The 27249-nt window shown below is 49.7% G+C and overlaps 1 protein-coding gene across 3 annotated transcripts in view; it reads right to left on the bottom strand.

The window, feature by feature from the left end:
* SLK (STE20 like kinase) overlaps positions 1–27249 on the bottom strand; it is a 985407-nt gene that overhangs the window by 427480 nt on the left and 530678 nt on the right. For all 3 annotated transcript variants that reach the window (XM_069611736.1, XM_069611737.1, XM_069611738.1), the window contains exon 10: positions 20877–21007. In XM_069611736.1, the coding sequence (XP_069467837.1) occupies positions 20877–21007 (131 nt within the window). The remainder of the gene's footprint in view (positions 1–20876; positions 21008–27249) is intronic.

Raw genomic sequence — 27249 nt, 5'->3', positions numbered from 1 at the left:
GTCTCTAGTACGGCTAATAGTTGAAATGGCCTCTTTGGTTGTGAAGAAGTGGATCCTGGAGATAACATCTGGGGAGAGGTCGGAGTCCACTCCCCAGCGTGAATGCAGTCTGTGGGTCCGGTCCAATAAAAGCTGGGATTTGTCCAGTTCTGGGAGCAAGGCCTGCAAGAATTTCCCTACGTATTCCGCTAGATTTTTAATCGGGGACGGAGGATGGGACGCCTCGGATCCGGAGATTATTGCGGCGCACCCCATTTTCGAGGTCCTCTTGTTTAAACTCCAGGATATCATATTTATCTTGTAGGGCTCTGATAGAGTGCTGGACTTCCCCTAGTGTGGCTGTGGGGTCTTGTGTACGATCCTCCATCTCCCCTAGCCTCTGCTCCACCTCTGTTACCCTTTGGTCTGTCTGTTCTACTTTGGTGGTGAGTTCCGACAGGCAGGAGCGGAATTCAGACTTGATGTCAGCCATGAAGGCCACTAGGTCCCCTTTGGTAGCAAGGGCTTCTCTCTCCTCTTGATGTTTCTGCAAAATAAGTTTAGGAGGGTCCTGCTTCTTACCTTTGTCTGATGTTGTGAACATAGTGGCTATATCCGAGCCTTTACTGGCCTTCGTTTGTTTAGACATGGTGGCTATGTGAGGGGGCCACGTCCGAGGGGGTCGAGGTCTCCCCCGGGGGGCTCTAGGATTGTGGAAGAAGACCTGTGGGGGAGCTACCACTGAGTTCTCCAATGAGTTGGGTTCTGCGGGTTCCTGCGTGTTGTTGGGCTGGTCAGTTGTGTACTTCCAGTGTTAGATATCATAGCGCGCTTTTTGCGCTGAGGGAAGAGCCGGAGGCCAGTTCCGTTGCCCTGAGATGGACAAGACCGCTGAGTGGGTATGTGGGCCGGGGCGCCCCAAGAAGCTTGTGGGGGGGGAGAGTTTGTGTTGCTTTGGGCCTCGGTTGGTAGAATCCTTCGTGTGCTGTGTTAGTTAGAGCGAGCATGGACTTGTTACGGGCGTGATTTGTCTCTCTGATGGAGAGGGGGACACCACCAGGGGGGTTCCCTTGGTCCCTGGCGTTTGGTCAGGGCCTCAGCTATGTCGGGCGTCAGGAGGGGCCCTTGGTATCCTCCATCTGGGAGGGCCTGAGCTTGTTATGGAGGGCAGGCTTTTTTTGCGTTCTTCTGGTTGGTTCCCCAGAGTCGCCCGTGGGCCGGAGGAGTCTTCCTCTTTTGGCACTGGGGCTGGTTTCAGGCCAATTGCTGGCAATCCTCTGCAATGGGGAAAGTCTTTGTGGGAATGCTGGTGGTCTGCAATAATGGGGCTGGTTTCTGGGCTGTTCTTTGCAATCCCCAGAAGTGAGGAAGGTTCTTATGCGTAGCTGGCGGTCCATGGTAATGGGGCCAGTTTTTGGGCCCTTGATAGGAATGCTTGGCGGTGTGGAGGGACCTTGGGCGGTTGCTGGTGATTCCTGCTAATGAGGCAGGTCTGGCTAGGAGCACCCTGATGTTACTTTATTGGGGCTGCTTCCGACTTATGGATCTCTCGGGGCCGAGGCCTGCTTGTGTGTTGGGAGCGGGCGGGAGACCTCCACCCCACGCCCCTGATGCTGTTTCACCTGCAGGGGGGGCCCCGGTCACAGTCCCAGCGCGGCTCTCCCGTGTGGCTGATGTTTCCGTTGTCCGGAGCCGGGAGTTACTCTCGTGCTTTTCCTTGGAGCGGGTTGGGCCCCCACCCACGTCGTCCATCGCAGCTGTTCCTCGGCCATGTGGGCACCCTCGCCAGGGCTCCGGTTCAGTCGGCCTCACGGTGCTGCTGTCTCCGGGGTTCGGGTCAGTTCGGGGGAAGGAGGGAGAGGGGACGAGCCACCCCCACCACGCCACCCGCTCCAGCTGGTGATCAGAGCATGGGAGGAACCCGGCTGTCCCCTCACCGCGGCTGCGGTGTGTTCCGTTCGGCCGCCAAGGCTGCATCTCCTCTTTAGGACACCGCCTGCCTCTTCCTCGTTCTGGGCAGCCTTCTGCAGTTGGGTCCGAGGACGTTTATAAGTCGTAGGGTACTAGACCGCCTCTCCTCTCCAGACCCTCAGCTCTCAGTATGCTTGTCACCGCAGGGTACGCCTTATTCTCCTGGGCTCTTTTGCGCCCGCCTTCTTGGTTTTACTGGATGGCGCAGGGTGCTGGATTCGGCTGCTAAATTCGGGAACAACGCTCCTGCGTTAGCCGTTCATCTTTGGCACAGTTGTGCTCTGGTATTTCCGATCACCTTGGATGGTGTTGGTGGCTTGATTGCATCGTGGGAACCGCATGATTTTTACGTTGGCGGCGGGCAACCCGCGGACGGCCTTAGAGGAGCGACCACATCAATGGCGCTCCAATGCCACAGGCCAAATAAACATGTTTAAACACAATTAAAACATGTTAAAAACAGTGAGAAGTCAACCTGTACTGTGAGAGACCCAAGCAAAACGGACCAGGAGAGGAGAAGTACAGATGGTAGTTAAGCAGCCTGCACATGACTCTTATACGAGTCTACATACCATGGATTGTATATTAGGGCACAGCGGTTTCTCCAGCCATGCATGTTCTAATGCAAACATCGTGTGAGGAGTTTCTCATTAAGGGCACAATTTCAAATCTCATCCCCTCTCCCATGGAGACAGATTTCAAGGAAGAATGGCCATTTGGCTCCTACTTCCAGTAGAGAGGAAAAGGATGCTAGGTTGGTTTGTTTATTTATTTGGTTGGTATGGCACGCAAAACCCAGAGGTAACAGGGCTCAACAGAGAACAGGAAGATACGATTACAAAAAAACTTAGTTGCTTGATAGGGGACATATGAGTATAAGGTACAGCATTACATTGCATAGAATATCTACATATATACATACAATTAATTACATTTCGGTAGATCATCTAAGGGATGTACATATATACAGTCAGGTTGGCTATGGTTTGTAAGTGGGAGAGAGGACAGGTCAGTCATGGGGGTCATTGGATCTTAACCAGGTGAGTGTTACACCTAAAACTATAGTAGGATTGGTCTGTTCTGATGTTGAGTGGGAGGGTGTTCCAGTGTTGGGCTGCCATGACAGAAAAGCTACTGCCGCCCGTTTTCTTTAGTCTGAATTTGGGCATCTGTAGGCAGTAAGAATTAATCATTCTGATGGGACGGGTGGACTTTTTTTTGCTATTCTGGTTGCGAGATAGGGGGGGGCTGCATTGTTTAGGCATTTGAAAGTGAGGGATGCCGTTTTGAGTGAGATGCGGTCGCAGATTTTGAGCCATGTGTGTTCTCTTCTTTTGTTGGAGATGTGTTCCTTGGAGGGTAAGTTAAGGGCTGTTCTGAGTGCATTGTTTTGCAGTGTTTGAAGTTTGTCGGTTATGACTCCCTCACAACATTTTTGCAAAAGTACGTTCTATCTCTGGGTAATTACCGAAGGAGTGAGTGGTTAGCCTACATTAATAAGACCCTAATATAGACTGCACCGCCAGGTAACCTTTAATGCTACCTACACAAAGGCCCCTGTGTGCCAAAGAAAGTAACAAAGAAAAAACCATACAAATGGAACACTGAAAAAGATAAACATTTTGTCCTCTGAACCAGTCGCAAAACGTACACCAATGGCAACGGTACAGGGATTTTGTTGCTGGCCTTCTGGCCGAAAGCAACACCTCCATCACATCATCCGGGAGGTCTCAATCCTTATATCTCAACCTTTCAGATACCAAGCGTGAAGGTTGAGAGTCCCGACCTCTGGATGGAGAACCTGACCCCACGCCCCTCTCTCGAGAGCAGATCCTCTCGGTAGGGAAGATGGCGTGGAGGGCAGATGGACATTTCGAGAAGGTCCGGGTACCACGTTCTCCTGGCCCAATCTGGAGCAATGAGGATCATGTGGGACCCGAACTTCCGTAACCTCTGTAACAGTTGAGGAATGACGGGGACTGGAGGAAACGCGTACAGCAGTGGGAATGACCAATCTACCACGAACGTGTCTCCTAAGGCTCCTCTCAGAGGAAATTCCCTTGAGCAGAATCTCTTGCACTTCCGGTTGGCACTGATGGCGAAGAGATCCACTTGCAGGGTTCCCCAAAAGGCGAAGATCTCCTGAAGGACTTCCTGAGCCAACTCCCACTCGTGAGAGACTGCTCTGCCTGCTCAGAGCGTCCGCCGCCGCTTTTTCGTCTCCGGGCAGATGAACTGCTGAGATCGAAATTCTCTGCTGGATGGCCCATAACCAGAGCTGCATTGCCTCTCTGCACAACGGGATTGACCCTAACCCCCGCCCCTTTTTGTTGACGTAATGCATGGCCACTGTGTTGTCCGTCATGATCAGGACACTCCTCCCCTGCACAGACTGCAAAAAAGTCTTCAGGGCTAGCCTGACGGCCCTCAGCTCTAACAGGTTGATGTGGAGTTTGGACTGCGACAGAGACTAACAACCGCTGGCGGTCAAGGCGTTGGCATGAGCTCCCCCTCCTGTGAGGGAAGCATCCGTCACTACAGTCACCTCCGGCCATGGTTGCCAAAACGGCTCCTCCTTCATCAGGTTCCGTTCGTTGGCCCACCACAGAAGATCCTGGGGGACCGAGACAGGAATCTTGAAATTTAGGGAGAAGCCCAGCCTGTGTAGGGAGCGGCAGGTGAGACCAAGGTGAGCCAATGCTTGCTCGGGAGAACCTGCACGGATCAGCCAGTCGTCCAGGTAGGGGTAGACATGAATTTCCCCCCAGCCCCTCGCCTGAGATACAGTGCCACCACCATTAGATTGGTGAAGACCCACAGGGCGGAGGTCAATCCGAATGGCAGGATCCGAAACTGAAAGTGCAAGTCGCCAGCCGCAAACCTCAGGTACTTTCTGTGCTTGGGATGAATCGGCACATGAAAGTAAGCATCCTGTAGGTCCAGAGATACCAACCAATCCTGAAGTTTAAGGGCCTGGAGGACTTGAGAATGAGTGACCATCTTGAAGTTCTTGAGAAGTTTGTTCAACCAACACAAGTCCAGGATGGGTCTCAATCCCCAGTCTTTCTTTGGGATCAAAAAATACGGGGAATACCAACTCTTGTTCCTCTCCGCTACAGGCACCAGTTCTATAGCGCCTTTCACCAGCAGGGTCAAGATTTCCTGCACAAGTATCGTATCTGGAAGCTTCAAAAGACAGTTTCCCAGGTGGATTGTCGTGAGGCCTCTTTAGGAAGGGAAGCCAGCAGCCGTGGGCTATTGTATCCAGAACCCACGCATCCGAAGTAATGGCTCGCCAGTCTTCGAGATGCTGAGACAGCCTGCCCCCAACCAGCGAACCATGGGATACGGCCTTATGACTGTTTTGGAGAGGCTGCAGCAATGTCTGAAGGCAAAGAGGCAGCTGCCTGTGCGGCTTTGGCACCTCCATTTCCCCAACCACCACAGGAACCTTTACGCTGACCCCTTTGACTGGCGGCCCCTCTCGTTCTTCCAAAGGAGGACAAGTAACGGAAAGAACCTCCCCTCCAATGCTGTCCCCTAGGACGAAAAGGCGGATGTTGACGCACAGCTGCGCTTTAAGATTTTGCAGCAGCTTTCGAGGTCTGCAACCTCTCAAGGCTCTCGTAAGCCTGGTTGCCAAACAAATGTGCACCATCAAAGGGCATGTTCAAAAGATGGGCTCTGCACATCCGGGGCAAAACAACTTACGCAACCACGCAAACCTGCTTATATCGGTGCTCGCAGCCATGGAGCGGCTAACACTGTCGGCCATATCCAAACCTGACTGAAGGGATTTGCATATGGCATCCTTGCCATAATGCATGAAAGCAAGGAACCCATCCCTTTCTTCCCCCTCGGGAATATTCTCAGCCACTAAAGAAACAGTTCCGCAGAGTGTGTGAAAACCTTTCTAAGGCACAAGTGGAGTTGACTGATTTCAATGCCATACTCCCTGCAGAAAATACCTTGCGAGCCCAACCGTCTAAGCATTAGTCGTCCCTATCAGGAGGGATGGTAGGGTACGCCGCCTGCCTCGAGGTGGCCGTAACAGCTGAACCACTGAACCGCCAAACTCTCGGGAGTAGGGTGAGTGGATAAATAGCTGGGGTCGTTAACAGAAGGGCGGTACCTTCTTTGTCAATGATTTATTAACAGCCGGAAGAGATTCCGGTGACTGCCAAGCAGCCGCCCCTCTTTTCTGTAAAGTGAGATGAAAATGTAACACCGGGTCAGAGGACGGACCTTGGTCTAAGATGTGCGTAAGATGATCTTGTACAAAATCTTCTGGAGGACTGGACCAGCCCAGATACTCTGTGACCCTAGCCATGAGCTGTCTGTATGACGACTCCGCATGAGCCCCAGGCTCAGGCCTGCCAAATTCCACTTACGAGAAGTGTCCAACCCACTGGCATCATGGAGGGTTTGCCTTAACTCCTCCAATGGACTGTCTCCAGAAAAGACAGAAGCTACATCCTGCTCAACAGGGTCTTCAAAGTCAGACCTTTCTTCCTCCTCATATGTCATCCAGAGGGAGGTGAATACCTGGCCTGGGGACAGAAGGCGGCCTGGAGTCCACCACTGGCCTCACTGACTTAGCAGTAGCCTTCCTTGGAGGATCCTCCAGATCAGGGAACTCAAACAGTAGGCTTCAGCGTTGAGAGCGGTGCCGACGGCTGATAAGAAGGCAAAGGCTAAAATCATGTCAACTACTTTCTGCTAAACTGCCCATATCCCCATGCCGCACCCTGACTATCTACCTCATTTACAGGCCTCCAGGGCCTTTAGGTTCGTTTGAAGAGGACATCTCCAGTCTGATAGCTAGAAATACTAAAGAATCATCTCAGATAATGATCCTTGGCGACCTCAACCTAGGACTCAAAGACCCAGACGACAAACGAGCACAAGCTATAGCCACCATGCTCAATGAACATGGGCTCTCCCAAAATGTTCTCACCCCTACCCATGACAAAGGCAGGATCCTTGACTGGGTCGCTACCTCAAATTGCCCAACCAGAATTACAAAAATGACACCCCAAACCTGGACCGACCACTTCTTGATTGAATTTAGCTTAACACTCAATAAAGAAATAAAGAAAAATAATGGCACCCCCTCTCCCTAACAGATCAAGAAATGACATCACAGCCAACAACATCCTACCCTGTCTCCTTCCAGTGATTAATGCCTTACCAAGCAACTCTAACCCAGACATGCTGGTTGACCACTATAATGAAGCTATGACTAAAATCTTAGACTCCATTGCCCCACTTAAGAACTGTAAGAGTAAACAAGCAGCTCACCTTAACACCTGGTTCACCCCTCACCTAAATGAACTGATTGGAAAAAAGGAAGCTAGAAACTATATGGCATCATACCCCTACGGATGAAAATAAATTAAAACTCAAACTCTTTGCCACTAAATACAAAAAGAAAATCATCCAAACTAAAAAAAAGAGGTCTATAACGAAAGGATTTCCAAAGCATCCTTCAATACCAAGGAACTATTCACGATTCTACGTGAACTAGAATTCCCCTGTACCTCCACCGGATAATCTACCTAAAGATAAACAATGGTGTACCAACATTCAAAATGCCTTAGCAAATAAAATAAAAACACTGCAAACCAAAAATGCGTTAAAAAAGAGCCTCACTCCCACTCACGGAAACCCCTACTGTAGATAATTGACAGAGTGGCCTACTTACAAATTCAAAAATACCTTGAAACGAACCAGCTACTTGGCTCTCGCCAATTGGGGTTCAGACCCCAACATGGCACACAGACTGCCCTAATAGATCCTAAAGCCCAAATTGATGAACTTAAAGATAAAGGAAACACAGCTATGCTACTCCTCCTTGATCTGTCGGAGGCCTTTGACTTGGTGGACCATGCAGTTCTATGCAAACACCTAGCATCAGCAGCCCACTTTTCAAGTGAAGCTATAGCCTGGTAATTTCTTGATAACAGAAGCATGAGAGTCTTCTCCACGGCAGCCTCTGCAGACCCTGTCATAACATGTGGAGTCCCCCAAGACTCATGTGTCTCACTCACCATGAACAATATCTTCACTTAGCCTTTATTTGATAAATTGGACAGGCTGGGTATCACCTACACAAATTATGCAGATGATACCCAGATCCTTATCCCCCTTATGGGCAATTTCACATCGGATACAGCCTTAGTAAATGAAATCTACATCCTCATTCAGGCATGGATGGCAACCCACGGCCTCTGCCTGAATGACGATAAAACGGAGATCCTAATCCTTGGCTCACCCAACAATTTAAAAAAACGTAATGACAACTACAATGCCTTCAACATCGACGGCAATATAATTACAGTGGCCAAAGAAGTGAAGACTCTAGGCTTTTACCTGGATCCCACACACTCCCTAAAAAAAACAAGTTAATTCCTTAGCCTCATCCACTGCCTACACCGGCAAACTCATCAAAGCATGTAGACCCTTCCTCTCACCAGCTAGCTGCATCATTCTAGCCAATGCCCTCATCCTCTCTAAATTGGAATACTGCAATGCACTATATGCAGGAGCTAATAAATATATCACAAACTACAAACACTGCAAAACAATGCGCTCAGAACGTCCCTGAACCTCCCCGCCAGAAGATATCACAATTGGCTAAAAATCACTGATCGGATCCTCCTCAAAATAGTCACTTTACCCTTCAAATGCCTAAATAACGCAGCACCACCTTAACTGAATGAAAGAATAACCAGAAAATCCTCTACACTCCCAACTAGAACAGTCAACTCCTACTGTCTCCAAATTCCCAGATTCCGCCTACAAAAAACAGGTGGAAATAGCTTCCCAGTAAAAGCAGCTCAGCAATGGAATGCGTTACCAGTCGAGTTAAGAAGAGACCAATCCTATAACAGCTTCAGGCGCAACACCCCTAACTGGCTATGGCATAAAGACCAATAAACCATCGCCACATATGCTCGCTCTCTCCTCTTTCTTTTTTAGTCAGCAATCATGCACTAATGATTACTACCTATGCACATATGCATATCTGTACATATCTATAAATACGCAAATTGTAACTATTACTGTAACTACCTATGCACATGTATATACCTGCAACTATGTAAACTGTAACTTTACATGCACCTGCAAAGACTTATCTATGTAAATGTAACCAAGCTATAAGTAATCTTGTTATGCTGTGCGCCCAGCTACCTAAGGGTCTTGGGCACCCTATAAATAATAAACAAAGCCTCGACGTCCGAACACGGTGCCGACCGAGTCGACGCAAGCGTCAAGCCCTTATAGCAGGTTGCAGCGGTCTCGCTGGGGACGAGGACCGAGACCTGGAAGCACGTCTCTTGCGACTATCCGAAGCTTTGTTGGAACGGGACCTCGAAGGTTCCCGATGCAAGTTGTGTCGCGGACCCGAGCCCGAAGGCGGTACGAGACCGTTCCCTGCCGGCTTCATCAGAAGTCGCGAGGAAGAAGAAGGGTGGGAACCACTCTGTGACCGAGAACCCCGGCCTCCTCCCGATGCAGAGAGTCGCCCCTCGAGTCGTCGGTAGACACCCCTTTGGATTTCGATTTTGGGGACTTAGTGGGCTTAGAACCCCTACCTATATGAAGCTTTCCCTTACGCTCCCGCAAGGCCTTGGCAGTCAGCGACTGGCATTTTAAACAGTTGTCGGTCGTGACTCTCGCCCAAGCAAAACAAACAAATGCGGTGCGGGTCGGGGATCGACATTTTAGACTTGCAGTCCCAGCAAGTCTTGAAGCCAGACCGCAGAGCCGGAGGGGTTGAAGAAGACATCACTACGATGAAACACACGAGGCACGCAGAGTTCTCAAGCAAACACATTTGCGGAATCAACGGAACTGAGGCTACGGGCACCGTGCGTCCTATTTATAACATCCGCTGACGTCGCCCTCGAAGGAGGTCTTCGAGAGACATCGACCCAACGTCATTGATGCAGGATGCCTTCTGCCGAAAAAGTTTCCAAAGTGCACAGCTGTGGACATTACATGTCAAAGATATGGAATATGTTGGAGGACAATCGTTTCGAAATTAACATTTGGTGCGGGGTGGAGCTCAGGAGGGCGGGGCTACAGCTGCGTGCGGTACCCCATGTAAAAAGAAGGCCAAACATTTTTGGTGCTTTTTAACAAAAAGTGCTCCGGTACGTCCCAAAGGGCTAAATGTACGACAAGTATGGAGGAAAGGGGACAGGACATAGGCGTATGAGGGACTTAACCGAGCTTTACAAGATACTAGAGAACACAGAAATAAACACCACATGCACATATCAGAGTGGAAGCAAAATCTAGGTCGCTCCTCTAAATAGGGAATCCAGCCACACAGGAGGATAGCTCAGCGGCAACGTGCTTGCCTTTGAAGCAAGACGACACGAAGCAACACAGGTCCGATCCCCCGGGTCCGTGCTTGGAAACCTCTGGTTATTTAAGCGCATTATAAATGCGCAACTAAGACAAAACAATTACGCAACTAAAAAAACAAACCATTCCTGTAACAGCGTTACGATGCCCGCGGGCTGTGTGAGCTCTTTAAAAATGCAAAAAATAAAAAATAAAATAAGAACATGCCACTCATTTATATTTATGTGTGTGCAATACAAGAAAAGAGCCTACAAACTCCTCCATAAATGTTAATTGGATTCTGAGAAACAATATAAAATGAAACCCAGTATATCACAGGTGACAGTTAGAATCCGTGAGATGTATTAGGAAACAAAATGTCTTAATGGCACAGCGAATGGCAATGCTGAGCAATTAGTTAGCTGACCTAATTGTAGGCCTGATTTTTTCCATAACTTAAAACAAGAAGGGTTTAACTATATTTCTCTCAAACAGAAGCTCTGAATTAATAAGCTCTGTGCGTAGGCTGTGTCAGGAAGGGACAAGAGCAATGATCTTGCTTCTTTGTCTGCCCTTGCAGAGATGCATCATCCTCCTTGGACATATGTGTAGCAGTCTCTGGACAGGCATGCCTGTTGCAATGTTTCGGGCCCTCGTCCTGCTGCCAAGTAACACCAACATGCAGCACCAACAAATTCACAGCAGCTCTGCGGGAGGAGGGGGGGTACCTTTCCACTCTTTGTCTCTCCCCTCATAGCCACAAAAGCACAGCCAGCTGAGTTTCTTTTTTTGTTATGTGGGGCGCGGTCCAGTGATGGTAGAGGCGATTCCCCCTGATCCCTTCAACCCAATGAAGCAAACGGCAGCAATAGCAGTCCCCAGGGCCAGAAGAGAATAGGATGTTTCCCGCTGCTCCCCACGACCCCAATGCAAGCAGCAGCCTACCCAAGAACCTCACCTAACCCAACACCTGTCTATCTTAAGTGTACCCTATGCCTGCCTATAGCAGACCTGCTACCCCCCCATCAGCAGCCTTCACACACCCTACCACACCTTGCTTCACCCAACTCACGACTCTACCTCACCCATTCTAGCCCTAACCACTCCTCTACCACCACCCTGCCCCCTTTACTGCTTTGCACCCCCACCTCACCGAAGTCTACACCACCTCCCCCGTCTTCACCAAAAGCCAGTCTACCCTGGCTCCACCCTCCCCTGACCCCATTATACCCCAAATGACACTCCTCCCACCCTGCCTCACTACACACTACACTTACCCACCCTACGTCAAGCCACACTTCTCCCCTAAGGAACAAGTTACTTACCTGTAACTGTTGTTCTCCAGCATGGGTCTGGCATGGATTCACATGCTCATGAATATTCCCCGTCAGGCTGGGAATCCTCGGTAAAGAAAAATCAGTATCAGTTTCGTTTCTGATCTGTCTTTCGTAGTAGTAACCAATCACTGATCTCTGTGTCATACTGACCACAGCCAATGACTGCCATCTCCCTAAGCCCCGCCTCTGGCAGCCATCTTCAGATTTGGTAGCACGAGAAGTGGCAGTATGACCAAGTGAAGAGCCGCAGAGGGGTAGGCGGGAGGGTTCGCATGTAAAAATCTGAAGATGGCTGCCAGAGGCGGTGCTTAGGTAGAGGGCAGTCATTGGCTGTGGTCAGTATGACGCAGATCAGTGATTGGTTACTACTACGAAAGACAGATCAGAAACGAAACTGATACTGGTTTTTTCTTTACCGAGGATTCCCAGCCTGACGACGGGGAATATTCATGAGCATGTGAATCCATGCCAGACCCCATGCTGGAGAATAAAAGAATACATAGCAGTACACACATGCACAACCACGGGAGGTGGCAAAGGCTAAACATTACATCCAAAACTCAACATTAAGCAATTCTTACCTCCTCACCAGGCTCACCTTAGGCGAACAGGTTGCGCAGCACTGCTTGGCCGACCCTGGACTCCTCACTGGAATCCCGATCGACGCAGTAGAATTTCGTGAACCTCCACGTAGCACCCCTGCAGATGTCCAGCAAGGGCACACCAGATAGGAACGCCGTGGTAGCTGCGATCGCTCTGGTGGAATGGGCTCTCGGACGGGCAGGCAGCGGTCGGTTTGCCAACCGATGACAGTACATGATACAGCCGGAGAGCCATCTAGAAATGGAAGCCTTCGAGAGAGCCTTCCCCTGATTGACAGGTCCAAAGTTCACAAAAAGTTGTGACGTCTTCAGAAAACTCTGTGTGGTCCACGTAGAACTTCAGCGCTCTAGCCACATCCAGCGAGTGCCAAGTCCTTTCAGCCGGCGACGAAGGCGACGGGAAGAAAACAGGCAACACCAAGAGTTTGTTGAGGTGGAAGTCCGACGGCACCTTGGGCATGAAGGAGGGGTGAGTCCTGAGCACTACCCTCGTGTCGTGAAAAGTCAAGTACGGGGGCTTGCAGGAAAGGGCCTGGATCTCTCCCACCCGTCGTGCGGAGGTGATGGCCACAAGAAACGCTGTTTTCCACGACAAGAACTTCAACAGAGCTGAGTGCAGAGGCTCGAACGGAGGTCCCATGAGCTTGGTCAGCACCACGTTGAGCTCCCATGCCGGGGCCTGAGCCTTCACCGGCGGGAACGATCTGAACAGTCCCTTCATGAATTCTTTCACCAGACAATGAGACCACAAAGACGTCCGTCCCGTGGTTCTGGTGTATCGGGAGATCGCAGCAAGATGAATCTTGATGGAAGCGTGTGCCAGTCCAGCCTTGGCCAGCGTCAGCAGGTAAGGCAGTACTTGAGGAGCCGTAATCCGTAGAGGGTTCATCTTCTGTGCGTGGCACCAGACAGAGAACCTCTTCCATTTGTGTCCATAGCATTTAAGAGTTGAGGACGCCCTGGCCTTTGCAAGAACCTCTCTGCAGTCGGCCAGTATGTCGTAACCTCCAACTCTAACGCTGCAGGAGCCAGGCCTGCAAGTTCAGCGACTTCGGGTCATGATGGAGGATGGCGCCTCCTTCCCTGGAGATAAGATCCGCGTCCACTGGCAGCTTGATTGACGGGGACGCTGACAAGTCCAGAAGGTCCGGGAACCATATCTGCCTCGGCCACGCAGGTGCGACGAGGATCATCCTGCACCGTGACCTCTTCAGCTGGTTGATGAGCCGGATCAGCAGCGGCAATGGAGGGAACGCATATAGGAACAGGCCCTCCCAGGGGAACGAGAAAGCATCGCCCATGCTCCTCGGCTGGGGAAACCTGCTGGCGAACCTCCGGCACTTGGAGTTCGTCGCCGTCGCAAACAGATCGATCTGGGGTGTGCCCCACCGTCGGAAGAGGCGGTCCACTAGATCCTGTCGTAGTTCCCACTCGTGGCACGAGCGCAGCTCCCTGCTGAGCGAGTCGGCGATGGTGTTTTTTATCCCTGCCAGATGAAACGGCACCAGAAACATCCCCTGGGCGACGGCCCAATGCCACAGATCCTGAGCCTCCTTGGACAGGGCTGGGGATCTGGTACCGCCCTGCTTCCTGATGTAGAACATGGTGGTGGTGGTGTTGTCGGTGAAGATCCTCACCACCTTGCCCTTGCGGGACGGAAGAAAGGACCTGAGGGCTCAAAACACTGCACGGAGTTACAGGACGTTGATATGGAGGGACTTCTCCGTCGGCAGCCAAAGGCCCCTCGCGTGCATATTTTCGGTGTGCGCTCCCCACCCTTCCAAGGAGGCATCCGTGGTCACTGTCTTCTGGTGGCCCGGGGTCTGGAAGTCCATGCCCACCGTCAGATGCGCGTGGGTGCCCCACTACCGGATCGCTCGTTGGAAGCTCTCGTCGAGTGTGATCCTGTCCTCGAAGCTGCCCGTCGTCTGGATCCAGCGAGCGTCCAGGAACTTCTGTAACGGGCGCATCCGAAGCCTGCACAGGCGGATGAGAAAAATGCAAGAAGACATCATTCCGAGGAGGGACTTGATGGACCTCACCCTGGCCGCGTCCGCAACCAGGATCCGCTGCACCTTGCCCAAGATGGCCCTCGTCCTTTCCTCCGACGGAGATGCCAGAAGCAACACTGTGTCGAACTTTGCTCCCAGAAACAGTGCATCTTGAGCGGGTACCAGGTGGGACTTGGCGTAGTTTATGGAGAATCCCAGGTCCGTGAGTAGTTGGACGGTCCTCGCCGTGTGTTCCGCGGCGAGCTCCTTTGTCTTTGCTCGGATGAGCCAGTCGTCCAGGTAGGGGTAGACGTGGATCCCCTCCAGGCTCAGCCGCGCCGCCACCGGTGCGAGGCACTTGGTGAACACCCTGGATGCCGACCTCAATCCGAAGGGAAGGGCTCTGAACTGGTAGTGACGCCCTTGGACCACGAATCTGAGAAACTTTCGGTGTCCCTTTAGGATAAGGATATGGAAGTAGGCATCCTCCAAATCCAACGACGACAGGAAATCGCCCTCCTCCAGTTGACCCAGGACGTGCTAGAGGGTGACCATCTGGAACTTCTGCCTTGATGAATTTGTTCAGTCGTCGTAGGTCCAGGATGGGACGCCATCCTCCCGTCTTCTTCTTCATGAGGAAGTATCTTGAGTAAACTCCGGAGCCCCGAAGCCTCTTTGGGACGAGCTCGATGGCGCCTTTCTTGAGCATCGCGCCTTTACCTCCAAGAGAAGTTGAGGGACGTGATGTTCCTTCCTGGCCACGGGGGAGACGCGCGGGCACTTCTTTAGAAACTCGAGCGCGTGACCCTGGGCCAGGGCGTCCAGCACCCAACGGTTGGTGGAGATGGACTCCCACACGCTGACAAAGTTCGCCAGCCGGCCTCCCACCGGGGTGCTTCGGTGGGGGCCCGACCCCACGGCCGGTTCAGTCCTGCTTCGATGAGGCTTTGCCGCCTTGTCCTCCTTGGCGACGATGGCGGGGTCCGCCCGAATTGCCTCGTCCCCTGTAGGCTTCCTGTGACGACGAACGGGCCGCTTGACGATAGGTGGAAAATCTGCCGCCGGAACCTTTGGAGGCACCCTGCTTGCCTCCGCCGCTCCGAAAGGGCGGCCGTCGTTGCTGGAGAACACCAAGAGCCCGGGCCGTCTCTGTGTCCGTCTTGATGGCTTGTAGGGAATCGTCCACTGTTTTCCCAAACAGGTCCCTCCCGTCGAACGGCATGTCCAAGACTCTGGTCTGCACGTCCTGACGGAAGTCAGTTGCCTTGAGCCATCCATGCAGTCTAAGGCACACGCAGTTGCCCAATTGGCGAAATCCAGTGTCAGCGATGTCCGTCGCTATTGTAATGGCATGGTCCGACGCCACTTCTCCTTCCTGCAAGATCTCTAGGGCCTCCGCCCTCTTGTCGTCTGGTAAGAAGTCCAGCAGGGGGGCGATTTTGTACCACAACTCCCTGTCGTAGCGGGCTACGATAGCCAAGGCGTTGGCAGCCTTAATAGTCGTCGCTGACGATGAGATGACTCTGCGTCCCATCATGTCCAATTTCTTTTCCTCGCCGTCCGGCGGGGAGGTTGACGTAGATGCCGAGGCCCCTCCCCCCGCTTTCTTCCTGGCCGCCGCGGAGACGACCAAGTCCGGGGTCGGCTGTGCCCAAAGGCACAAGGGGGCCGCGTCCGGGACGCGGTACTTCTTCTCGTACCGATCCCTTCTCGCAGGCGTTGTGGATGGGTTCTTGAGGAGGGCGAGACCCTCATCCCAGATATTGTCCAGTAGAGGTACAGCGAGGACCGTCTGCCTCTTGGTCTCGCGCCGTTGATAAAGGAAACCCTTCTTCTCTTCCGGGCAGAGCTGGAAAAGCTCGGATGCCCTGGAGATCATGGCATGAAACGATCCAATCTCGTCGGGCGGGGAAGCCCGGGGAGGAGGTGACGACGGGAGATCCTCGTCGTAAACCTCGTCGTCTGTGCCCGTGTCAGTCCCCGTATCATCCCCACGGGGAGGAGGGCTGAGCAAGGCGCGATGGTTGAAAAGGAGGTGGAGGATGAATCCTTCTCTTAGGAGGAGGGCTCCCAGAAGGGCCTGGCTCCGGGTCCCCCGTCGGGAGAGGTTCCTCCGTTGGTGGTAACGGCAATCTCGTCCTTATCTCCGAGCATAAGGACTGTATAGCCAACAAAATGGCCGCGAGTTGTCTTGCGGCACTGGTTGAGGGGAGTCTGACGGGCGGTCAGGAGCCCCGTCGGCACCCTCGACGTTCTCGTCGTCTCCTACGTCGGGGTCCCTCCCGACGGGCTGGTCTTCTTCCACGCCAACGCCGTGGCTTAAGACTTCGATCAGCTCCTCCTCAGAGGTTGAGGCCGAATCCACGACGACCTCCTGCCCCCCCTTTTTCTTCTCAGTCGGAGGTTTCACGGGGGTCCTGTCGATGGGCATGAAAGAGGACTCCCTCCGCGGTGGCAGGGAGACTCTGGGCCCCGAGGTCGCCACCACTGGTGTAGCCTCCACAGGCTGAGCCAGGGCCGCCGCGACTGTCTCGATAGAGGCCTTGGCCGTGTGGATTACGGCTTTCACCACCTTAGGTGCGCTCACCGCCTTCTCCTTGGGGGGAGGGTCACCGCCTCGCTCCCCCTCCGATGGGGCCTTTGAGCTCGACCGGGGGTCTCTCCAGGAGCTTCGCTGGGTGCTCGGCCTTCCTCTTACCCGAGCCAGAGCGTTGGCTCGTGGTTGATGGCGCCGGGGAGGATGCGCCCTGCCTGGCGCCTGTAGAGCCCGACCGTTCGGCGCTCCCGGTGCCAGCGGACTTGGCCCTTTGTTGGACCCCTGTCGCCGGGGCGCCCTCAAAGGTCTTAGAAGACCGCTCGGATGACTTCTTCTCGCCTGACCGGCTCTTCCCTTCCAGCCAGTTAGCAAGACGCAGATGGTGGTCCTTCATGGTCCGCTCTGACATATTGCCGCAAAAAGCACAGTCCTTCTCCACGTGCGTCTTGTCCTCATGCAGGCAGTAGAGGCAAAGGGAGTGTTCGTCCTCAAAGACATTCTGAAGCTGGCATCCAGGGCAGACCCTGAACAGCTTTCCGGGCGTCGAGCTTCCCTTTTCCTGGGCCATGATCGAGATGGCCCTGAGAAACTTCTGGAGTCCTCCAAAAGCGTGGCTCGACGAAATCTTCACCCTTGAGGGGCGTAGAAGAATCCGACACGGGTCCCCGTTGATCGGATAAAGAAACGGTGGAGCTTGAGGCTCTTTTGACCGAAAAAGAGAACATTTTCCTAAGAAAAAGCGCGAAAAAAGCACTAAAGCTCGAGAGCAATAGCACGAGGATCCCAACACTTGAACGTGCGGTAAAAATCTGAAGATGGCTGCCAGAGGCGGGGCTTAGGGAGATGGCAGTCATTGGCTGTGATCAGTATGACGCAGAGATCAGTGATTGGTTACTACAACGAAAGACAGATCAGAAACGAAACTGATACTGATTTTTCTTTACCGAGGATTCCCAGCCTGACAGGGAATATTCATGAGCATGTGAATCCATGCCAGACCCCATGCTGGAGAAACCACCCTCAACTCCACTATCTCCAAATAAAATCCCATCCTACCCAATCCCACTCCTCTATTCCATTTCCACTCTACCACCACCCTACCTTAACCCATCCCACCCATATCCCGAACTCAAACATACTCCACCACCAATACCCACCATCACACTCTGCCACCCCCAGTGTCACTCCACTGACTCTTCATCACTCAACCAGGGACCCCACTCGTCCACCCTTTTCTTACCTGACTAACCCCACCTACAGACCCTCTCTTCTCACCCCACTTCTCCCACCAAACCCTACTCTAGACACTGCTCCCAACCACCCTGCTGTGCACCATTGTACCATGTCCCACTTCTCACACACCATACCTCATCCCACCTCACCACACACTGCTCCCACCTAACCTTGCCCCTCTACTCTACTCCCACCCACCCTACCTCATATGACACTGCTCCTGCCCAGCCAACCTTATCCCTCTCTAATCCCTCCCACCTTTCCAGACCTCAAACTACCACCATTTCACCCTACCTCACCCCACACTATTCCCACCCAAACATCCTGCACCCCATACTCCTACTCCCAAACTACTCACCTCCAAACTACCCCTACCCCCAAACTACTCCTACCCACCAAACTCCTCGTACCCCTTCACCCCACTACTCCCACCCACCCTTCCGCACTGCCTCATTCCACTCTTTCCCCACCCACTCCAACCAACCCCCGAATCACACTCCCATATCCCAAACCCACTCTCGCTCTACCCCATTTTGCATACACCCCACTCTCATAGTCAATGCACGCTACCAGCACCCACCTACCCTCACTCTAATCACCCACCGTCTCAGCATTCTACCATTCTGCTTGGTCCTATCCTCTTATCAACTTCGAAGAGGGCCACCAAGCCTCCACATTACCCCATATCTGCAGTTCCTCCAACTCGTTCCTTTGGGCACTCTTTACTCATTCATGTCATCATTCTTCTTTCTATGTACCTTTTTGATTTAATTCTCTGGGATTCCCTTCCTCTACCGGATACCTTGGTATTTTCCCTACTCAGAACCACTCTTCTTCTCAGACCTTTCTTTTTTTCCCAGGTCTTGGCTCGTTCAACTTCCATGGTCTCCTCATTGAACTTTTACTTCTCCAACCTCTTTGTTCCTCCTCCTCCATTTTCTGTGGGACCTCCTTTAGTATTCTCCCCTTCTGTCGCCTAAACTCTTCCTCTGTCTCCACCTGGCTCCTCAGGTCTGTCCTCACATCCACCTCACCAGCTCGCTCTTCTCTCTGCTCCTCAACCACCCTATGCATCTTCCATTCTCTCTACACCACCTCTCTTCCCCTCCAGCTTTGTTTCCTCCCCATCCTGTATCTTCATAGATTTCCACCCCTCTTCCCACTACAGCACTATCACTTCTCTCTGCCACGCTTCCTCCTCCTGCACATCCAGCTCTCTCAACATCTCCTCCTGCTGCAGCTTCAGCACTGTCCACACCTTCTGCACAATTCTAGCTCTATCCATACATATTCTTCCCCTTCACTACTCGAAACACCCACACCACTCCCATTCTTCCCATATTTTTATAGGGTCTAGAAATCTCTCCCTGGGCTTGGGCCTACTCTACAGGGTGAACACGTGGCCAGGTACTGCTGTGGGCTTTAGTTTGGTTGGTTGGTAAGGCAGGTGTTTTCTCCGTTATCATTCCTGCGAAACAAGACTTTTACAGGCCAGTCCGTCATTGTGGATTCTATCTTTCCAGGTTAGAAACATTTTTTCTACAGCCCTGTGGTTAGGGAAGTGAAGATATGTATCCAGGGATGAGTGGACACATGTCCACAAAGTTAGAGCAAAACACTCAATGGATAACAGAGCAGTCAGGCTTCACTATTAGGAGGGATGTGCTACAGTTGGGTATTGTTAGGCCCAACAGATTAACCAAGAGAAAACATTACACAGATGAACTTAAATATATACACACTTTACTACAATATTACCCCAAAATATAAGACCAACAAGTACTATGAAAGAATACACAAATGTTACATTGTAGAATATTTTAACAGTAACGTTCTTTAGTGAAGACCCTGCCCAATCCTAATGACAGTATCAGGATAACCACCTGGTAAAAGACTACCAAACCGTTATAATGTTAAAGATGACTCGCAGTCAAGTGTCACGGGTAACATATGCTGTACCTCACCCAGAATCAGTATTAAAACTAGATACCCGTCTGCCTCAGCTGTGGAACCCAAAGGTGATAGGCTGCTCCAGGAGGCTGCATCTATTTGTCTTGCCACTGTCCCACCTTCGCTCAAAAGAGGAGTTGCTTTCTGTCTACTTCTCCAAAATGAAAGAATTCTCTGCCCATTGATAGCCATACTGTAAACTACTACGGCAGCTAAGCACGCAAATCACCCTGTCCAACAGGCCTGCCTCAGTCAGTCACTCAACCAGAAAAACTGGACTCCATTTGGTGTGTAATATTGGGGGGTCTTCAAATTGTTTGCCAAATCTCACATTTTGCTTAAATAAAAGACTGCTAATTTGTAACAAAATACCAATCACATTAATAGCCAAGAAAATCAATGATGTATATATAACATGCCAGAAGAACCATATGCAAAGCGCACACAAACCGCATTCTCAAAAACGTCACATCAACTAATGCCCCCACATTATCACGCGTGTACAGGCATAACCACCTAGTGCCATGAAGTAGCCTCACAGTGAAAGAAGAGTCAAATACAGAGACATTTGAGGCACATCTGGGGGGATTCATGAAAAGGGGTACCATCATTTAGTCGTGAAGATCATGCAAAACATTTCCTTCTGGTAGCAAGAAAAACAGTATCTCTAAATGTATTGTATCTGATTGATGCAGAAAAACGACAGGTACAAGAACCAATGTAGGGCACTCTGTAATGCACCCAATTTGTCAATATACAGTTCTAACGAATACAGGGCGAAGTCAGTTCTTTAACGACAGCAGCAATGGATATTTGTCAACATATACAACATTGCAAATGTGTTTTATAATGCCACAACTGAATTCTCTATTGAGTAATGAAATATATACATTAATTTAATAAATGAATGTTTACTACTCACCTGAGATCTCTCATTTCTTCACTTCTTGAATCACTATCTGTAACTATCTTTGAGGTTGTCACACTCACTTCAACCCCGTCCACCATGAATCTACGAGTTTTTTTTAAAGTTTTCTTTTGCCTTCTGGTTTCCTAAAGAAAAGAGTTATACTTTAAGGTGTCATTTTGTTCTCTATAAAGAGAAAAATGATTCATTGTGAAAATAAATGAGGCTTTGCATAAAGAGTACCATTGCTTACGACTGAACTGGAAATTGTTGAAGGTACAGCTGCCATTTATTAACAGATATCATTACACTAATATTAGACTAATGTACACACAGTTTATAAAGGTCTTAATTTAATTGGCGAAAACTGATGCTTGTCAGATGAGCCACATGGCTAAACATCTAAGGGAATTTCATTTTACATAATTACATACATTTCAGATGGCAAACTGTAGGCGCTTTTAGCAAACTACCACACATACTGCATAATTTTGCCTCCAAGACTATCTTCTCCGTATGGCACAAGTATATTCTGTGGACCTTGAAATCCGGAAATTAATAGCAGTTTTCAGCCACAGAAGGCAGGCAGCAGAAGGTAGAAATAGTAATTGCATCACCACTGATGTACAGCATACATACAAATAAGCTTCACTGGCATTTACTATCAGAGAGCTGCAGAACCAATATAATTTGACAAGGTTCAGCAGTTTTGTTACAGTTAAATGTCCTAAAGTGGAGTAAAACATTGCACTTTCAAGCTTTCTCTAGATCAGGCACAATTTGTAGCACTCCCGTAGCCCCCAGCAAAAGTAAGGTGTACAGCCTCTCTACCACTGAAGCTGCAGTTGAAATCAGTGTAGTTTCTCAAGTTTCATTTCTGGATTCCATATTTGTATTGACCTTGTAAAGTGTCCTACTGCGCTAATCTATATTAGTGCTAGAGGAAAATAAAACACATGCATTTTGTCACGGACCAAAGCTTATCTACATATGCAGGAAACTTGGTGTGAAGCTTTACTGGACGTTTTGATACATAACTTCACATATTTGGCAAGCCTGCCGTTCTTTTGGACCAGTCCAAAGTGTGTATGTGGCTTGAAATCAGGATATTCAAAAGGATATCTGCTTTCCAACTTGTCAGATGAAAATGTGAAAGGGTGGCAACTATTGTAAGGGTGCAGAAGGAAGGCTCAGACACAAAAGTAGCCTAATTTTACTAACCAATAAAAGGGTTGGATAAATGCCTCTCTATCCCTAAATACTAGGAGGGGGTTCTCTGCCTCAAATGAAAATAAGTAACACATCAGGATGTCAAAACAACGTCTGCTACCATCGTGTCCCATAACCCTACTTCTGTCCGTAACACTAATAACCAAATCAACTCTGTTGGGTTGGTTTCTTCCAAGTAAAGTGTTCATGATAACTCTTGCCAACAGAAAAGTTGCCAATGTCTTGGCTGGTCCAAAATACAAAAGAAATGTTCTACCAGGTGAAAGTCCCATGTTTCTAGAAGCTTGCTCCTTTCCCCTGGATGCCTTCTCGTTCTACGTTCCTTTTGGTCCTAAAGACCCTGCATCTTCTCAGGTAAATGTCACTGTATTTTATATCTTCATAAGGGTGCGAGTCCCAGACTCACCATTTGTTATTATACAGGTTTGGTGCATTTCCCCACCATGTAAGGATTTTTCATAAAAACAGTCTTTCGTATCTTCAAGGTCCTCAAACCTCTTGTTCTCAAACTCTCATTTGGGTGCAAGTCCCAGACTCACTAAGGTTGAACATAATAGCTTGGTTTACACTGCTGCCAAGGCTATGTCCAGCTTGGTTTACTCACCTGCCAAGCATATGCTACCTTCTGCACCTTCCAGTCTTCTCTCAGGGTCTCAGACCCTCTCACTCTTGTATTTCTATGGCTGCGGGACCCAGACTCGCAATGTATGGGTGTAAAAGTTTGGACTACTCTGCTGCCAAGCATGTGCCACCTTCTGCACACTCTCGGATTCTCTCAGGGTCCCAGATCCTCTCACTCTTATTCCTGTTTCTCCCAGCCACCTCCCGGCCACTCAGCACCTTCTGCTTTACCCGTGTACCTGTTTCTCTTGTGCGTGTCTTCGCGCAGCAGTGCTTCCTTCTAGGGCTGCAGTAGCATTTGGTTGCTTGCTTTGGTCGGCAGCGTCCACGCCGATTAGTTCCTCTTCCGTTTCTCATTGGCAGCCACTCCGTCAGTCCCTTCTAACTTCACAGGACAGGGCTTTGCTCACTGGTGGGTTTACAGGCTTCGGGACGTCCAGAGGTTTGTTCGGGCAGCATACAAAGGAGTTCCTCCTCCTTTGCCTGCTTTCACGAGCCTGCTCAACTCTGTGCACAGTCTCCTGCTTCAGTTCCCGGTATGCCGGCTCGGCGTCTGCCCAGCTTCCCCAGCTTCCTCGCTCGAGGACTGCTCTTTCCATCTCATTTTCCCTCTACCTTTTTGTATTTCTTTGGACCAAGCAAAAACAGACTAGACCATTCATTACAGTTCTCTGGAGTAATCATCATACTCCTGGTCCTCTGCTTCATCACAGTAGTCATGGTAGAGCTACATGGGACCCATTTGGTCTTTCCAGTATTGTTAGTCAGCACTTTCATATTAAGTGGTTTAGCCTTACAATAACAGAATCGAGGAGCATCCGAGCGAGTACCGAGTTCAGTACCGCTCCACGCTCTCCATTTGCTCCTGCTCGGATTGCTTTTGCATGTTGAAAGTATCCAGCTACCAGCTAAAAGCTTTGAACAGTGAATTCCTTGCTTCCAGGTGACTACAGCCGTTGTGCGTTGTGCACTGGCATTGAACATTTGCCAGAACATTTGTTGAACATTTACCTTTTTTTTGCAGATTGAGTGACAGAGGCAGTTGGCCCGCCTCTCCTGCACAGAGATTGGCTCTTTTCTTCCACGCCTCATTGGTCTTGTGTATTTGAACAGGACGCATGCGCAGGGCCGGGCGCATCCGAGCGAGTACCGAGTTGAGTACCGCTTTGCCGGGGGCAGGCTGCTCTACTCGGAGCTTAATTGGTGTTATCCTTAACCGTGAAAGTAAGCATTTGTGGATATATTGACTCCAACTGCAGTGTTTGATGTGCCTGTTATACCATCAGAAGCATTTGATTCTTTTTTTTGGAGCAAATTAGCTTCAATCTTTTTTCCGCCTAAATTGTTATAAGGGGTTGTTATAGGGGGTTATTAACAAGTGAGCCACCAATTTTTATATTCAATCTTGTAATCTTAAAGATAACCTCTTATACCTTGTATTCTTTTACCACAGACCCACCCTCTTTCCCCGGGGCATCCTGACTCGGCATTGCTACCCCAAACTTTCTTTTCAGCCATGTCTTCTGTCACCCCCCCCGGTCCTCACATAGATAAACTCGTTTTCCGTTTAAAGTTCAAAACGACAAAATAAGTGTCTTCTCCCTGGTCTCTGACCACCTGCTCACTTAATGAGACACACACTCCTTCTCCATTAACAATAGGAAAAATCAGTGCTCCGCATCGAACTCCACCAAGGCATATCAACCCTCATCCAATCTCTGATATGACGATGATGGAATCAACCAAAAACTGCCCACCAGTACGTAATTCAAACATGTCCATCTCACCAATTGTCTTTCCTCAATTGGTATCGGACTCGATTGCTATATCCATTCATGCAAGTACATGTGAGTCTGTTCGCACCACCAGAGAGCCAGAATGTATCACCAGTGTGTCCTCTGTATCATGTATGCCTAGTGATATGCCATCTGGAAATGCTCTCGCAATGCTTAAGTCTTTTGCTTTACCGACCCTGCGACCTAACAGACCCTACCCCATTGACAATGCTGCTCAAACATTGTTAATGATCCAACCTGCAATATCCGCAATCAATACTGCCATTTATAGTTTATGCAAATTGTTTGAATCATTGGATTCTAAAGTAGCTCGCCAACCCCTCCAATTCGGAGAATTAATGAAATGGCTCTCAACACAACAGCTCTCGAAAATGTCCTCGGAGAAAGAAAACCTTGAAGAGTCAGTTATCATGTTACCTAGCGATTTGGCACCCAGCAATGAAAATCCATCTCCTGTTCAAGCACCATCATCACTTGTAAAACAGGCTGCTCCTGCTGTTTTGGTATGTCCACTTCCGCCAATATCGGGCATCAAAGGCCTTGAGACGATCACCATGGACCTTACCTCTCAGCCACCAGTGAAAAACCTAACGAGTGAAGCGATGCCCAGTCGATCTGCTAAATTGCCCACTCCTCAAAACCCATTGAACGATAATCAGGGTCAGAGTCCTTTACAACAACTGAAAGCTAAGAACCCCAAAGGCAAGAACAACTGCAAGAAAACTCTGATCACTATAAAAAAGACGGAAAACATGATTGGATCAAAAAACCCAAAAAGCACCCTGTCTACTTTCTTTAAAGCTCTTGGCAGAACGACTACCACAACAGACAAACACTACTAGTGCCATGGCTCTCGTAAGAGATGTGCATCCCATCACAGCAGAAGCCTCCAACCAATCCACACAGCACCCTCCCATTCTTTGTGCCAAAACTATCTACTGTACCCATCTCGCCATTGTCGCAACTGGTCAATGCCTTACGTAACCCACAGAAATCTACCACACTTCCTTACGTACCAGATAGGCTCTGTGGGATTACTGTCAGTCAGAATCCTGTGAATACTGGCCTCCCGTCTCAAACCCAAGCACAATCTCAATTAACCTTTTCTCCCATACCCCAAACCAAATCCGTTTCTTTTGCGCCCATACCACATGTAACACCATCCTTGAATACAGCTACACAACTGATTTTAACTGAGGAACTTAAAAGAGTAGATGAATATCTCTCTGCTAATTTGGCGCAAACATTTGCTCACACACAAACTGAGCCTGCCGGCCCTACTGAAGAGCCAAGGAGAACCAAGGAGGACCAACCACAAGTTTGATGAACATCAACCACCCACTAAAGTAGATTCCCATGACATAATGAAATCCAGACAGGGTTGGTCTACCGAATTTCCAGGCATACCCAGTAATGAGAACTGGACACCACCTCAAACTGATAAGCGTTGGCTTTCACGACATATACACCCACAACAAGCAAAATTTCATACTCCGATTCTCAAATGTAGAGAAGGTAACCACCCGGTGTATGACCTTAACCAACACAGTGTACTCAATATCTTTGGGGACATAGAAGAACTATGCAACATCACTACAGATGACATCGATCAAATTGAATTTCGAACTGACTCTCCCCTTACAATAGAAAGACTTTGGATCCCATCAGGTGCAGTCTTCCAATCGATCTGGCGTAACAAAATGGTTCTATTCAACATGGGGTTTTTATTGGCCGAAGATCCTGAAACTGCTCGTTTGATTCCGAGAAGATCAGCTACATTACCCAAAATATACCAAGTGCACTGTAGCAAATCTAGAGGATCTTGGTCATCCGAGAATTCTCGGCAATAACCACCACAAAGTAATAATACAAGCAAAATTAATGTTGTTAGTTGGAACTCAAGGGGGCACAAGCATCCAACTGCGTCTTTTAGAGATCTATCTGTTCTCCTCCATATCATAGCGCTGCAGGAGATCTGGTTTATTAAACCCCCCTTATGGGACAATTATGATTTGGCATTGATCCCAGCTATCCCCACTGGAGGCAGACCCTCAGCAGGCCTCCTTGTTGCCGTAAACATCAAAGAGGGTCCTTCAATTGCTCCATGGGCCTCTGTTGGAGCACACATACAGCTAATTAGAATAACCCACAATGAAATGGTCTTTGCTTTAGTCAATATATATCACAACCCAGCCAGAATGCTTGATGACATTTTTTGCTGGCCTCCTTGACATGTTCCACCTTATATCATCGGACAAACTGATCTCATATACCATTGTATTAGGTGATCTAAACTTAAATTGCTGGAAGGCAGGACCACAAAGTCAAGTGGTACATAAATGGATGTCGATCATGTATGAACGTAATTACCATATGACTAACGGATCAGTACAGGGGGGATGTCCCGCCACATTATGCATGGCACCGTGGGCAGGCGAGTAGTATTGACTATATCTATGTTGACTCCAAATTATTCCAACAAACCGAGCTACTTAGTGTTAATGACCACCCAAATAGTGGCCACTGTATGCGGATTCTTCAGCTTAAGCTTCATCTGACGTTGACGCACAGAGAGGTATATGGTTCCGGCAATTTTGGAGTCAATAATGCTCGCACCCGATTGAAATGGACAGAGTACTCTGAATCATTTCAAGCATTTGATTGTGGAGAAGTCATCTTCTTATCATGGTAACGAATATACAGAACTATTGCATTCGTTTGCCCAGACAGTAGCCATTCCA

The sequence above is a fragment of the Ambystoma mexicanum genome, chromosome 8 (genome assembly GCF_040938575.1).
Source record: "Ambystoma mexicanum isolate Mex_15411 chromosome 8, UKY_AmexF1_1, whole genome shotgun sequence".
Classification (NCBI taxonomy): domain Eukaryota; kingdom Metazoa; phylum Chordata; class Amphibia; order Caudata; family Ambystomatidae; genus Ambystoma; species Ambystoma mexicanum.
The sequence above is the reverse complement of the archived record's forward strand: the minus strand, read 5'-3'. Positions and strand labels throughout refer to the sequence as shown.